This window comes from Manacus vitellinus, unplaced genomic scaffold (genome assembly GCF_001715985.3).
Source record: "Manacus vitellinus isolate BGI_N305 unplaced genomic scaffold, ASM171598v3 scaffold_9_pilon, whole genome shotgun sequence".
Taxonomy (NCBI): Eukaryota; Metazoa; Chordata; class Aves; order Passeriformes; family Pipridae; genus Manacus; species Manacus vitellinus.
In genome coordinates, this window is record NW_021940917.1 from 21125814 (window position 1) to 21142165 (window position 16352).

At 39.8% G+C, this 16352-nt stretch overlaps 1 protein-coding gene across 1 annotated transcript in view; it reads right to left on the reverse strand.

Annotated features, from left to right (window-relative positions):
* Nucleotides 1–6841: 6841 nt before the first annotated feature.
* LRRC2 (leucine rich repeat containing 2) overlaps nucleotides 6842–16352 on the reverse strand; it is a 64073-nt gene continuing 54562 nt past the window's right edge. Inside the window, exons 6-9 of the mRNA XM_008928501.2 lie at nucleotides 14610–14755; nucleotides 12389–12544; nucleotides 9853–9989; nucleotides 6842–8833 (exon numbers count right to left, since the gene is read on the reverse strand). Of these exons, the coding sequence (XP_008926749.1) occupies nucleotides 8784–8833; nucleotides 9853–9989; nucleotides 12389–12544; nucleotides 14610–14755 (489 nt within the window). The 3' untranslated portion in view covers nucleotides 6842–8783. The remainder of the gene's footprint in view (nucleotides 8834–9852; nucleotides 9990–12388; nucleotides 12545–14609; nucleotides 14756–16352) is intronic.

Sequence of the window (16352 nt, forward strand, 5' to 3'; positions counted from 1 at the left end):
TCTTGTTTTGTTCCCTCTTCTCTCAGAATCCCAGTTTCCACCCTCCCTTACTCACTGCTGCCAAGGTTGCCTTTGACTTTCACACCCCCAGCCAGCCCTTACTGTTTTGTGAATACGAGGCACAGCAGAACACCTCTCCTGGCTGGATTGTCAATAATTTTTACAGCAGGAATTTTCCACTTATTTTCACCTGATGTCTTGTCCATCCAGCAGAAATTGGGGTGACCGAATTCCTCCACAAGGTGCACAGCCTGCTAATGTGAGGCTGTTTCCAGCTGTCTGTTGAAGGCCTCTTTCACTTACTCATCCCCATCAGGTGGTTTGTAAGAGAAACCTGCTGCAGTATCACCCATATTGGCCTACTCACCTACAAACCCTCTGCTGGCTCCTCATTCATCCCCAAGGAGATCTTCATGCATTCCGTCTATTCTCTCACATAAAGGACAACCCAACCTCCTCATGTTTTCAGGCTGTCCTTCCCAAAGAGCCTGAATTCCTCCATTGCAGCACTCCATCCACAGGGGCCATCCCACCACATCCTCCTGTTCCCAACAAGGTCACAGTCCTGCAACTGCACAACAGTTCTCTAATTCCTCGTGTTTACTCCTCATCCTGGGTGCATTAGTGTGCAAGCACTTCAAAGAGGCAAAACCACAATTACATCTAAAAAAGAAATTAAAGGGTCAATCTCCTTTAGTTCCCTGGTGGCATCAAGTGTTTGTCAGTAGTGGTTCCTGAAGATATGTGGAAAATGGAAAAGTTGTCTTAAAATTGGACACGAATTTTTGATTATCTAACAACTGAACCCACCTTCTCTGAGTAGACACCAGACACATGACCTGCTCTATCTCTCTGGGGCCAGGGCAGCACCGCAACAAACTTGGCATCAACTTATTTTCAAATATTCATCTTGACAGAAAGTTATACAGAAACCACAGGTGAGATATCATTTCAGTTTTTTAAATCAGCAAACACAGAGTAAGAATGAAACACTGAATAACATTTTATCAGCTTAAGGGCCTATAGTATAACATACTGGTTTTTTGTAAATGTGTTATTTTATGCCATTACATAATACACAGGATCTAAGGCTGACTGAGCCTCAAATTGTCTGGATCTTTGTAAAAAAAATTTAAAAAGAAGATGCAATGTTGTATATCTAAATTTGAACTTAAACATTGATTTTATATAGTCTAAAACTATTTTCAGTTCTGTAAGCTGATGTTCTTCCTTACAGATCTATTCACCAGGATTTGACAGCTAATTTAATTACTTTATAAATGTCACCATTGATTTTAGGAAAAAGCTGGAAGCATTAATGGAAAATAGAAACTCTGAACACAGCCAAGGCAATTGCCTAAGATGTAATTGCATTTTAGATGTAAAATGCATCTTTACAAAGATTTTGCTGAACATGAAGCAGTTATGTTGCAGCTGGCAACAAGAAAACTGCAAGTTTCAGGTAGCAGTAAGAGACCATAATGATCTTTTCATATTAATGCCAGTTGGCAGATAATGAAAACACCATGCAGATACCCCCCTCACAACAAGCAATACCATAGCTGTTAATGGACCAGTGGAGTGAAGAAGAGAGTGAATACAGTCACAGCTGGAATCAGCCCAAGTAGCAGATTCAGCTACTGAAAAGAGAGGAGACTCTTCCTGAACTGCTCAGGGTACAGCAGTCACCCAAGTGGGGCATAACCAGAGTTACGTTGAGTTACAGTTTCTTCAATTTATTAGGACCAGTTCAAATGAGGTCTCGAAAGCAGGGGAATAAAAACCCACTTTCCATCCCCCTCCCACCCACTATGAAGCAGGAGCTAATCTGCACTGAAAGAGTGGCACCAAAAAGCATTAATATTGTTAGTAGTTGGTGACTTCTCACTGAGGGGCACTGAAACACCCATTTGCCAACTGGACAACCACTCTAGAGAGGTTTCCTGTCTGCTGGGGGTTCACATTTGCAATGCCACAAAGAGGCTACCAAGCCAGGTAAAACCAGAGGGCTGTTATCCACTCCTACTCTTTCACACAGAGTCGAATGATGCTGCAAGAAGGAGATTGCAAACATCAAAAGGGGCTTCACGTCCCTCAGAAAGATGTTGAAGGGGTTGGAAACACAGGTAGTGTATCCTCTGTGCTCCCAGCTGGAGACTGGGACCCAGGAAGAAGGAGACAAAGGGATCAAGTGAATTATTGACTGCATGGCTGCTGCCATGCTCAGAGTTTGGGGCTCTGTGATCTGGGATGCACCTTCAAAAGACCAGCCATTGATATTAGATGGGGATCACATGACTGGATGTGATATTGTTTTGGGAAGGAAGATGGCTGGACTTCTTAGCAGAGCTTTAAACTGTATTCAGCAGGGGAATGGGATGCATTTCCAAGTGTCAGAGAGGAACAAGGAAACAACAGCACTTCCAGGAAGCATCAAGGGAACACCTGTAAACCATCCCCAAGGAATTAGGGAAGGCTCCTCCCAAAAGGTGAAGAGATCCATAGCCCAGATGAAGTGCCTCTACACTGCATGCAGCATGGGTCACAAGCATGAGCTGGAAATCATGGTGCAATCAGAAGACTGTGACCTAATTGCTATCATGGAAACATGATGGGACAAGTCACACAGCTGGAGCAACTTCAGCTGAGGGCTACAGGCTTTTGGGGAGAGGCTGGGAAGAAGGGGTGGAGGTGTTGTGCTCTGTGTTAAGGGACTGATAGAGAGACAGCCATGAACAGGTTGAGAGCCTGTGGATAAAAAGCAAGGACAGGACCAACAAAGGACACCGTGTGGCTGTGGTCTGCTACAGGCTGCCTGAGCAGGGGGAACCTGCTGAGGAGGCCTCTTGCTTCAGGATCATCATGCTCTCAAGCTCTCATCCTAATGGGGGATTTCAACCTCCCAGATATCTGCTGGGAAAGTAATATAGATGTCTGTAGGTAAACCAGAGACTCCTGGACTGCATCAAGAACAAGTTCATGGTCCAGGCACTGGATAAACCAGCCAGAGGAGAAGCGTTACTGGATCTAGTGCTCACCAGAGCAGGTGGGCAACCATGTCCTGGCTGAGACCATGGTCTCAGTGGGACATGGGCCTGGAAAAAGGACCCTCAACTTTGGAAGAGTGAATTTCAGCTGTTTAAAGAATCAAAGAATGATAACCCTTGAGAAACTGTCGTTAGGGACAGAAGAGCTGACCAGAGCTGGCATCTCTTTAAGGACACTTATCTTAGACAGCCAGAGTTCTCCATCACAGTGTGTAGGAAATCAAGCATGTCTGAGCAAGGATTTGCTCCTTGAACTGAGGAGAAAGAAGAAAATTCACAGCCAGTGGAATCAGGGACAGGTGACCTGGGGAGGGTACAGGAATAGAGTTTCGATGTGTAGGGATGGGGGTCAGGAAAGCTGAGGCACAGATGGATAAGAAAGACTTGAAAAGGGATGTGAAAAATAACAAGTACACAGCTCAGAAAATAAAGTCCAAGGAGAATGTACTCCCACCTCCAATAAATGAGAAGGAACTGATATCAACGGATATGGAAAAGGATGGAGTACTCAATGAGTTCTTCACCTCAGTTTTCACTGATCACCAGTCTTCCATGTCTCTGAAGTCCCCGAACTTCTAGGTGGGAGCTGGGGGAGTGAAGTCCTTCCCACTTACCAGAGAAAAGCAGGTTTGAGACCACTTGATGAGGCTGAATAGCCATCAGTCTATGGGACATGATGAGATGCATCCTGGGATCCTGAGAATACCAGCTGATGTTGTTGCCAGGCACTTCCCCACGATATTTGAAAAGTCACAGTGGTCAGGTGAAGTCTCCAGTGACTAGATAAAAGGAAACATGACTATTATTTTTTAAAAAGGGAGAAAGTGAGACCCAGGGAACTGTAGACTGATGAGCCTCACTTCTCTCTGAGAAGATCCTGGAGCAGATCCTCCTTGAAGATATGCTAAGGCACATTAAAGATAAGGACATGATTCGAGGCAGCCAGCATGGCTTTACCAACGGGAAGATCATGTTTGACCAATCTAGTGGGTTTCTGTGATGGAGTGACTGCAACAGTCAACAAACAAAGACCAACCAATGTCCTCTGTCTAGACTTCTCCAAGGCCTTTGACACAGTGCCACACAACATCCTTGCCTCCAAATTGGAGAAAAACTGGACAAATTGTCTTAAAATTGGACATGGATTTTTGGTTTGTAAGGAATTGGCTGATGGACGTAGCCAGAGAGATGTAGCCAATGTCCAGGTTGAGCTGGTGACAAGTGGTGTCCTTCAGGGCTATGTCTTGGGACCAGTGCTCTTCAATATCTTCATCAGTGACACAGACAATGAGATCAAGTGAAACCTCAGAAAGTCTGGAGATGACATGAAGCTGAGCACTGCAGTGGACACACCTGAAGGATGGACCTGGACAAACTTGAGAAGTGGGCCCACCTTATGAGGTTCAACAAGGCCAAGTGCGAGGTGCTTGCACCTGGGTTGAGGCAATCCCAGACAGGGGAACAGCCTGGGAGAAGAAGCCATTCAGAGCTGCCCTGCACAAAAGGACTTGGGGGTTCTTGTGGGTGAAAACCTGTGGGCTCTCACAGCCCAGAAGGCTGACCATGCCCTGGGCTGTGTCAAAAGCAGAGTGGGCAGCAGGTAGAGGGAGATGATTCCGCCCCTTTACTTTGTTCTGGTGAGACCCCACCCAGGGTGCTGCATCCAGCTCTGGCATTTTCAGCACAAGAAAGATGTGGACCTGTTAGAGAGGGCCATGGAGACAAGCAGGGGGCTGGAGCACCCCTTCTATGAAGGCAGACTGACAGAGGTGGGGTTGTGCAGCCTAGAGAAGAGAAGACTTTGGACAGATCTTATAGCAGCCTTCCAACACCTTGAGGACTTATAGAAAAAAGAGAGAGCTACTTTTTATGACTGATAGTGATTGGTCAAGGGAGGAAGAACTTTAGAATAGATTTAAATTATGTGTTCTAAGAAATTCTTTACTCGGAGCGTAGTGAGGCACCACAGCAGGTTGCCCAGGAAGCTGTGGATGCCCCATCCCTGAAAGTGTTCAAGACTACATTGAATGGCGCTTTGAGCAACCTGACCTACTGGAATTTGTCCCTACCCATGGCAGGAAACATCAGGAGATGGAACCAGATCATCTTTAAGGTCTCTTTCAACCCAAGCCCTTCTCTGATTCTACTAAATCATCCTTGGACCAGGACTCAGAGGCTATAAAATTGTCACATTATCAAGAAAAGAGCACTCTCTGTTTGTCATTTTGCTTGGTGCTTCCTTTGCAGAAAATAAACACAACAAAACTGTTCTGGTGTTGCATAAATGCTCAAGGGGGGAAGAATATATTGTCCAGTGTTAACTGTAAATTTTAAACCAATATCTGTTGTAACACTGTGTTGTTCTTAGGCACTCATTAATTAAATTTCCCATTATTTACTATCTTTATAAGTTTGTCTTCCTAGATTATATTTGGCTGTTCTTAAAAACTGGGCCACATCATAGAACAAGGGAAAATAACACAATTAAAAGCAATTATCTGATTTACTTTTCTACATTGAGCTGATATGTGTTCTAGAGACATATTTCAATTACTCCCAATCTTGCTGCTTTGAAATAGCAGCTACTTGCAAAGCAGAACAAAGTACTGAGTTTTAGGAAGTGTAGTATTTGAACAGCTGTAGATAGTGCAGTGTAGAACTAAAAAACACATTACTTTCCTTTAGGAATGTAAGCATTTGACATCAAAAGCTTGTAAACAGCAGAAATTTCAATTGGCACATAAAATTCCTCTCATTCATAAAATTGTTCATCTTCGAAAATCAAAAAAGAAAGTATGAAATGCCAATAACAGAAATCTCTTCTCTAGTGGTGCTGTTTTCTAGTGAAAGATAATAGCTTAAAACATAATTGCTAGTAAAACAGTGATTGCATAGAAAAGCAATAAAATCAGACCTAATTCAATACAAGGTGTCTTTTGACATACAGATTTTTTACTATGATGGACGACACCAATAAAATTATATTTAAAATCATGTGATGAGTATGGTGTTTTTACTCTAAAGGACAGAGAAGTAGAACTCAAAGACAGTTATGTTGAAATTAGGAAATTAGTAATAGCTGGCACTACTCATTGGACATCAGCCTGGAGAAGACACGACTTGTTGCAGCCATCCAACATAAATTGGCTTATGAGAAAGAGGGAGAAAGGTTTTTTTTTTACCAGGGTTTGTAGTGACAGGACACAGGGTAACAGTTTGAAACTGAGAGAGGGTAGAATTAGGTTTAGATTGGATCTAAGGAAGAAATTCTTCACAGCAAGATTGGTGAGTTGTGGATGCCCCATCATGGGAAGTGTGCATTGTCAGCTTGGACTGAGTTTGAAAAACCCGACCCAGTAAAAGATGTCCCTGCCTGTGACAGAGGGACTGGGGTAGATGATCTTTGAATGCCTCTTCCAACCAAAACAGACCTGTTAGTCCATGAAAATTAGATTCGCAGGTGTCCAAAGTCAAGTTGGAGAGCACCGGCTGGATCCCCTGTGTACCACTGGCCTTGCATTTTACATGACTTAATTATTACAGAACTTTTTTTAAGGGAAGTGCTAACCTGAACTTAAAGATTGCTAGTGGCTGAGAATTTATGAGTCTTTTATAAGTTGTCTCATGGTTACTTTTACTGAAAAACAGAGCTTCTGTTTCTAGTCCAGATGTGTGAGTTCAAGTTTTTGCCTTCTCCCTTATATTTGCCACTGCATTAAAAAAATCCTGGGTTTAAACTGTGAATTTGCATTGAAAAATATTGAATAAATGGACTTGTGAACAACACTGCCCAATCAAATTAAAAATGCATGGTTTTATTTATGCCATTTGTTTTTCTCTGACTGTCCCCCAGTTTATCTGCACCACTCTTACCCATGAACAGCAAAAATCTCTTGAGTAAGATTAGCTGCAATGCTAAAAAGTACTTATACAATGTCTCTATCCAAGTACTTTCTGTTTAAATATCCAGCAATTTTGATACTAGAATTTGCACTAGCATTTTTGGGTTTTAACTTGGTTTGCATCCCCAGTTTTTTGTAGCTACAGCTCCCATAATGTCCATCTCAGTTCTATAAGCACAGAGATTGTGATTTCCATTCCTATGATTTTCAGTGGATATTAGACTATGACAGAACTCTAGAAATAGAATTTCAAGCAATGTCAAAACAGATGTCTTACAGAAGTTTATTACACCAGTATCAATACTTAACCAACCAAATGTATAATTTCAGTAAAAGAAATTTGGTAGGGTAGTTTCACATAGCCTGATTTCTCTAAGCCCACTTTGGTTGCCACTGTTTTATCCTCTTTCATTATCTAATAATAATTTAAAGAATAGTCTTCTATTATTCTAAGATCAATGTCATTTTTTCTTAGAGTTTTTTAAGTTTCCCTTTAATCACAATCTGCTTTAGCACCTGGAGACCAATTTGACTGGGTTTCATTTGGATAGTAATATAACTGCAGAAGCTTGCAATTTGGATAATAAACATACCTATTCCCTTCTTTTAAAAGATTGAATGCTAGAATGTTGAAAAGAAAACATCAAAAGCAATATGTTTTTTTCTATATGGAAGTCTGAGGAGCATATCCTTCATTGCTTTGTTTTTTTAAATGTGACTGAGTTAAGTGGCATTCTACTGCACAAAGCTGAAAATACCTCATCTATAACAAAAAAAAAAAAACCAAGATGTAAAGATCATCTCACTTAACTGCACTCATAAGTTTAGAACCACTTCAATTTTTTAATTTGAGTCTAATTAGGGTCTAAATTCTCAAAATCTCAATCTTTTTAGATTAAAAAGTATTGATTTATTAAACAAAAAGTACACGTAAAACTAAGTTTCTGAAGGCCTACACTATGTACACTTAGATAATCATATATAAACAGATTATTAAATAGCAAGCAACATAACTTTTTATCAGCAAACTTATTCCTGCACAAAAAATCCTGTAATCTGAAACCATTAATAGAAGACCTTTATCATCATTCTACTGATAGCATTAGCTCATACTGCTTAGTCCTTAAAATCTTATTTAATGCACTAGTATATTATAAGACTGCTTAGCACAGAAGTTTTGATTACATTGGTACTTGAATTTGCAAACAGGTAAAATCTTATAATATGCTGGGAAAAAAAAAAAAACAGGAAAACTGCTACAACCTTCTACATAAAAAGTTGTTGAAACTTTAAAAAGTGAACTTTTTAAAAAAGAAGGACAATTTTCTTGCAGAACAGAAAGTAAATGCAAATAACTATGGGTTATTTGAATATTGTAAATAACTAAATGTGTTATTTGGTCTTAAAAAAACAACAGATCACATTCATTTTCTAAATTAGTCTATCCCCTCTTATAAAATCAAATCTCTTTATAAGATCATGTTTTATGTTTCACTGTTTCAACTGCAACACAGAATGTCTCCATCTTTCATCTGTGCCTGTTTGTATTTTATCAGAATGAATATTTACTTTCAGGTCTAGATGCAAATTAGTGACTGCTGCTGTTGAACTTGAAAATAAATATGTTGAGTTAAAATGTGAAACAGCATCTTGTAAAGGCTCTACTGCCCCTTGTTTTTATCTGCAGTTAGTGGGAACAACTACAGTAATAAGTAAATAATTCCTTATGATTTTGATGTGATTCTGGCCATTTATATTTTCCAATGTTTACTATTCAGGTGGATAAAAAGAGAATTATTCAGATATCCGCTAGTGATTTAGAGGTTTTTGATCTTCAGAGCTGAAGACTGAGTAATACTTTCGTAGTGTAGGAAGGAGTAGACTCTGTGAAAAGAGAAAAAAGAAATACATCTCAGATTTTAGCTATGTAATCCAGCACAAATAAATGAATCCCTTAGCTAGAAACAGCAGGGCTTGGTTTTATTTCAAAGGTACTCTGCAAATGATCTCTGTGACTTCACTTTAGAAATAGAGAGCACGAACACTCAAGTGCTCAGATTATGGACATTAAGGAACAAAAGTCCAGTATCAGAACATGAAAACTATTCTGAAGCCACATCCTGTGGCCTTTCTTCATATTTCTCTTTTACCAGGTGTCATAGGACCACTGTACAGATCCCTTAAATTATTCCTGCAGGGAGTGGAAAGATAACAAAAGATTGATTCCACTAAAAGTCATTTCTACACACAAACTCTCAAAGGGATTAAAATAGAGCCCAGAGGGTACTCTGACTCACAGGAAACTCCCTTTGTATCCTGACATTTTACTAAAGACTCAAGAGATTGACAGTTTCTTAATAATGGTAAATATAAGACAAAGTAGCAAAACAAATTAATATGCAAAGCTTCAGATGCTATGTAATAAAGACAGAAGCAGAGATTTTATTATGATTGTACAGTGGTTAAACAGTTAGTAGTACCCTGATACAGATAATATTATTAAAGAATATTCTACCAGTACAAAGAGCCTTTCATATATATACTGTGCCTCTTTTTGAGGAGGAGAAGCCCTTCTTCAGGAATTCAAAATCACTAATGTTAATCCCAAGTGAGGTAATTAAATCTGGAGAATGAGAATAATCTTTGTATACATTATTAGTGAATTAAAACTAATGCACGTACAAACACACAATTAACTTTGTATACAATATCAAGTGTCCCAATTGGAGCTCAAATTTTTAACAAAACCCATTTGGCATTTTCACTGTTGGTCTTATTCAATACCATAACAGACAACTGCAGTTTAAGGATATGTTGCTTGGACTCTCAAAAATAAATGGTCCCATCATATGTCTGCATTTATCTCCAAGGCAGCAGGAAGTTTACTGCAGGTTAACACATACCCCTTTCCTTTAGGTCTTCAATGTATGCCTTCATAAACTCTTTCTCAACTTGCTCACGTTCGCGTTCGGTTTCTATAATTTCCTCGGTGTCTTCACATACAATAGTTTCAACAGGACTGTTCTTGAGACTTACGAATCTAGACAGAGAATAGCACAAGAATATATGCTACAGGCTGCTGAACATCACTGGCCAACAGGAATGACATTGTAGGAATTGCTACTAGAGCCAGAAGGAGAAGTGTAAAGAATATCAGCTCAGATTTGCATCGCGGCATTGTTAGGATACATCTATTATTGGAAACACAGATTTCAAATGGCACCTTCTCTATACTCCACTTTCCATATAAAAATTATCAGATTTATCCCTTCCTGTCTACCTACATAAATCATTCTCTGTAATAACAGGTATATTTCTTTATTGTGGAACTTCTGACAGACTACACTGTAATTTCACATCTGTTGATAAGCGATACAAACTCCTTCCTAACAACATTGCCTAGCGATCCGGAATTTTGCCAGGAGCACTTAAGAAACAATACCTACTTCCATTTTTTGGTTGTTATTACGTTACTTCTCTTTTCCAATGCATGCCTGGACTTGCATTACATTGTATTTGCAAGTTTTCTAAAGCTACATGTTGCAGGTGAAGAACTAGGCGGTTACATACACAACTCGTGTAATGTCCAAATCAGGTGCACAGCATTCTGAAAAACTCTGATTTTCACTCCAAGAAAGGAAAAAACATCAACAGCATTGTTACTTTCAGAAGAACAAATGTTTCACCAAATGATACAGCTTTCTAAAATCTCATGCATTGCTGTGAGTCTGTGATCAGTTGACTTTGGCTGGCCAGGTGTCCACCAAGCAGCTCTCTCCCTCTCCCTCTCCCTCTCCTCAGTAAGACAAGGGGAGAATCACAGAATCACAGAATCATAGAATCACAGAATCAACTGGGTTGGAAGGGACCTCCGAGATCATCAAGTCCAACCCTTGATCCAACCCCACTGTGGTTCCCAGACCATGGCACTGATGCCACATCCAGTATCACCTTAAAAACCTCCAGGGATGGAGAATCCACCACTTCCCTGGGCAGCCCATTCCAATGGCTGAGCACCCTCTCTGCAAAGAAATTCTTTCTAATCTCCAACCTAACCCTCCCCTGGCACAGCTGAAGACCCAGCCCTCTTGTCTTGCTGAGAGTTGCCTGGGAAAAGAGACCAACCCCCCCTGGCTCCCCCCTCCTGTCAGGGAGTTGCAGAGAGTGAGGAGGTCTCCCCTGAGCCTCCTCTTCTCCAGGCTGAGCCCCCCCAGCTCCCTCAGCCTCTCCTCACAGCACTTGTGCTCCAGTCCCTTCCCCAGCCTCGTTGCTCTCCTCTGGACCTGCTCCAGCCCCTCCATGTCCTTCCTGAGCTGAGGGCCCAGAACTGGACACAGCACTCCAGGGGTGGCCTCACCAGTGCTGAGTCCAGGGCAAGAATCACTTCCTTGGACCTGTTGGCCACCCTGTTCCTGATCCAGGCCAGGATCCACTGGCCTTCTTGGCCACCTGGGCACACTCTGGCTCATGTTCAGCTTCCTGTCAATCCAGGAATAGCAGATGAAAAAGTTGTAGGTTGAGACAGCTTAATGAGAAAATAAAACCTCTGCAGAGATGCAAAGCAAAGCAAAAACCTAATTCTCTCTTCTCAACAGGTGATGTCTAACCACTTCCTGGGAAGCAGAGACTCAATACACATAGCTGGTTTCCTTGGAAGACAAAAATCTTAATAAAGAATGGCCAACCTTCCTTCTCCTTTCTCTTGGCTTTATATGCTGAGTATGACACCACGTGGGTCAGCTCCAGCAGTGTCCACTCACAGGCTCTTGCTCAGCCTCAGCTTATGATGTTTTGTAGGGGTGGGTTGGAGACACAGCCTTGGTGCTGTGCCAGCACTTCTCAGCAGTAGCCAAAACCACCTTTCTAGCTACCAGTGCAAAGAACAGCACCATGAGGGCAGCTGTGGGGAAAGTTAAATCCATCCGAGCCTGACCCAGTACAAGGTCTGAAATGGTTCCATAATCAAAGACCTGAACGTTGCTTGCAGAAATGCATGACCACCACACCTGTAGACTGAAAGGCCTCTTGGTCTGACCCTGCATGCAGCAATAAGGTGGCATTTCACAGCAAAGAACTACTAAAATCATGTGACCTTATTTAACCTTTTATCAGCCACGTCTCCCTCTCCCAGCAAGATGCTTTTGGCAGCACTGAGCTTATCAACAACTAACTGCCAGGCTACTGGTCCTCCTCTGAGACAGCTGCTGTGACTCCATCTACCCATGAACAGCAGTTTGGGCAGAAGTACAATGCAAATAACTGGCAGGTGACAATCAGAAAGGTGCATATATATATATAATTTCCAGTTGTTGCAGTGCCCTCTTTACCACGCATTGGCTCAGAACTTGTAGAAACTCATGCTCATGAAAGTGTTTCTCTTGGTTACATGTACCTTATCTTCCTAAGGACATTTTCCCTTTCTCTCTTACTTTTACTTACTTTAGGCCTGTGGTAGACTCACAGATGGCTGTGGGTACCTCAACCAGGTCGTCACCACTGACAACCAGCAAACTGAGCTTTGGCATATTGACAAGAGCTCGTGGAAGATAAGTCAGCTTGTTTTTCTGCAAGAGAAGTGTCTCCAATTGATCTAACCTGTAAAGACATAAAAACATAAAGATGGCTTAAAATACTTATTTCAGACAGGAACATCTATCCAAAACAGCAATACTGACTTAATCTTCTGTATAATAGGATCAATTACATGCAACGTCTTTGGCTTCTCAAAAAATCACTCAAACCCCACTTTCAACAGATTTTCATCAACTTGAATGGAAATCTCCAGTCATGGTTCAACATTATAGATATTAATAGCACACCTCTGAAAAGTAATCAAAAGCATGCTCGAGATAAAAGGTTACAAAATTTACGGTGCTTTCATGCGGAAGGTGTTGACAGAAAATGATATAAAGCCTCATCATGTGCACCCTGGAACTAATGAAAAATAAAGGTCATCAGCTCACAGCTTTGACCATCCTATGAACTATGTATGGCTGTGCCAGGCAGCAAGTCCCCATCTATTGTTTTTCACCAGTAATTAGTACTGTGGGGAACAAGAGAAAGATTAGCTCCTAGTCATAATGCTCTTGCAAACTGTCCTGCCGAAATCAGTTCAAAGACAGTGCTTCATGGAGGAATTTTTGCTTGATTTCCCCTGGCTTGTCCTAATGCAATAGAAATTTGGGGCTCTGTGTTTATTCCTTGGAGTAGGCAGAAGACAAAAAGCACAGCAAATCGTTGAAGAAAGTTTGTCTTTTTTTTGACTGCAAGGATCCATTCCTAAAACAGCGTTGCAGGATATTGCTTATCTGGTCCACATGGTCTATTTGAATTCAAGTGAAGATATTAAGTAAGGAGTCACAGTTATTAATCACAGACATTGTCATTAATCACATTACTTTCGTGGTAGTTCATTGAGGTTCCTTGACACTACAGGCATTGAAGTCGTGAGCCTGAATAAGAGTATCAGTTCACTGGGGCAGGTGGCATATCCTGACATTTTGTAGTCTTCAAAATGCAAATGAGCCTAAGGAATCTCAAAAATCAAAACCCAAAGAAAACCTTATTTTTTGGTGTCTGATTATGGTATCTTAGTATAAAGTCTGGCAACTCAGAGGAAAAATGCTCCTTAGTTTGAGTGGGTATCCTTCCATAAAAGAACAATACCCTCTCAGAAGCATTTTGAATTTAATTAAATCTCTGGTCAGTCCCCCTGGAAAACAATGGCAGGTTTATTTTGTTTGTAACTAATGTATGTGAATTACTAACACAAATTAAGACTTCAGTCCTGCTGTCAGAGTAATCTGTGATTACAATGTCCCAGAAAAGCCTTTTTGCCCAGCAACAAAGCCCTTGAGAAAGTTAAGACTGAATGAGTTTTCTGTGAAATTTCTTCTGCCTAAGGGATTTCTATTCCCAGATCAACAAATAACCCAGAGTATTTTTTTTTAATAAATTTTAGTTATTAAGTTTTTTTGTTTACTTTTGGCTGTGTAAAGTTTTGTAAACCAAGTCACCACAGGACTCCAGAGTGAATAAATAGGCCCAGGAATAAAAGAGCTTTCTCAGGTTAACAAGTCCCATTAAAAAGATCAGTGTGATTTTGTTTAAAACTAGTTCTAGTGGGCACCTAAACTGAAAGAGTGAATATATGTATGCACATGCATATGTACTTCAGAGTAGAAGGGAGGATTGTCAGTGTGTTTTTTTTAATCTTATCAGCATTTTTCTACTTTACTAATGAAATTTGTCAGGTTGTCTCAGTAACCTGAATATGTTTTAGTTTATCTTTTCCTCCTCCCCACCTACCCTCCAGAGAGTTACTGCTGCCAGCTCCACGTGGTGAGTCCCCTTTGCTGGACCTGGGGCAGAATAACCCTACAAATTTCCCAAAAACCATTGCTCAGATATAATGATAAATTACTATGAAATCAGAGGAAAATGTATTTAGTTAACTGATTGCCATCAGTAAGCTAGAAAAAGTAGTTTCTGTTCTCTGACAGAGCCCATAAACAATAATGGAATGTTTACGTGCAAAAATATCCACATGTGGGGGGTTTTTTCACATGGTTTTTCAATAATGGTGTTTCTTGGAAGCTTGTGAGTTTTCTAAATGACTTAATAGTTCATAAACCTGTCAGAGAATTAAAACATAAACTACCTGTCTATGTCTTCTGGGAGATCTTTCAGGTTGTTGTTGCTGATATCCAAGCACTGCAAATTGGACATCCGGAGCACACAAATTGGAATAGAATGGAACTTGTTTGCTGACACATCCACGACTGTGACTTGTTTCAGGTTACTTAGCTGGAAAGAAGTAGTGCTCTATGTTAGTTAAATTTGGCAAATACAAGAAGACATTTAATTCATCAACCATTTTTATTCCCCTCAAAGCACTGAGGAAGATAAGAATTTATTATTTTTTTACTCAAATTTTTGCCAGCCTTATCTCTTACTCATCATTTCACTGGAGAAAGAGATTCAGAAATAGTTACTTCCCAAAGTGTTCATCACCTTTCTAACATCACCAGGGGATTGAATGAAATGAAATTTTCAGTCTTTAAAACCCTACAGTTTTGAGATGACAAGTTGAACCAGAAAATTACTTGGTTTTTGAATGACAAAACACAATTTATATAACTAATAGATGCCAAGTTACTGTTCTCAAAATCAGAGATTTGATAACTCCTATCAAAATTACATAGATTCCCATTGCTATAACTCTATTATACACTGAGAGTGCATTGCTAGGACACCATTAGAAAATTAAACTATCAATTTAAGCCAACAGAAAATTTGGTCCAATATTTTTCAAAGATCTTTAAAAATACATCTTCCGTACTGCAAACTAAATATATAATAAGAGCTTTTCATTTGAATACTTTCCAAAGGAATTACATTTTTAAGTAATAAACCTTTAGTGCAATGAAGGTTAACTACAAATGTAAAATACACCTGTTTAAGAAATTAATGTGTTAAATTAAGTTCTCTCTGTACTGAATCAATTATTCACATTATCAGTGTTCATAAAACCATGCAGCTAGCTAAAGTGAATATCAAAGGAATATAAATGTTAATCAAAAAAACTGGTTTAGAATGGAAATTACACTTCTGAGCTTCTAATCAGATGTCACCATCACTATCTAGCCCTACGGGTCCTGATACAGAAAGAAAAGTAGCAAAAAAAAAAATTCCTTGTCCTTTGCTGAAGGTATCTCAGAATGTAGAAAACAAGTAGGAACAAAAACCCCCAAAATATTTTCCACTTCCAAAGTAAGCAGAATGCATGCAACAGCATAAATGAAGGGAAAAAAATCAAATAGTAATAAAAAACATCCTGAATAATTGAAAATTATTTTCTTTATTCGTATTTACTAATTGGTTTTTATACTTTCTGTTCAAACTCCTTCTTACTGTAATATTGGTAGATTTTCGTCTGAATTTGACCATTGCAATGTAGACTGTAAATTTTACAGATACTGAATCTTTGTTCCAGCAAACCAGAACCTCCTTTTGAACAGGGAAAGCACAATGACTATTCCGGATCTTAGCAGCAAAAGAACATAGAAAATAATTGGCACCATCTTTATACCACGTTTTCTTTGTGGTTTCAAATTATCATCACAATTTCAAATCCCAAGCAAATATTTCAAATTTCTCTGAACAACCTGAACTCGGAGCAATTTGCTAAAACTGCTGATACATTTATTTTAACAAGCTCTCTCCCCACAAAAAATTTTGCAGGCACAGAATTAAAACAATATCCCAGAGGCTTAAACGACAAAATGGTCTCAAACCATTCCCAAAGAAGAAAAGCCACCTTCTCTAAAAACAGAGCAGCAGATATAAATATATAAATATAAAATATTTGAAATATTTATATAAAATATATAAATATAAAATA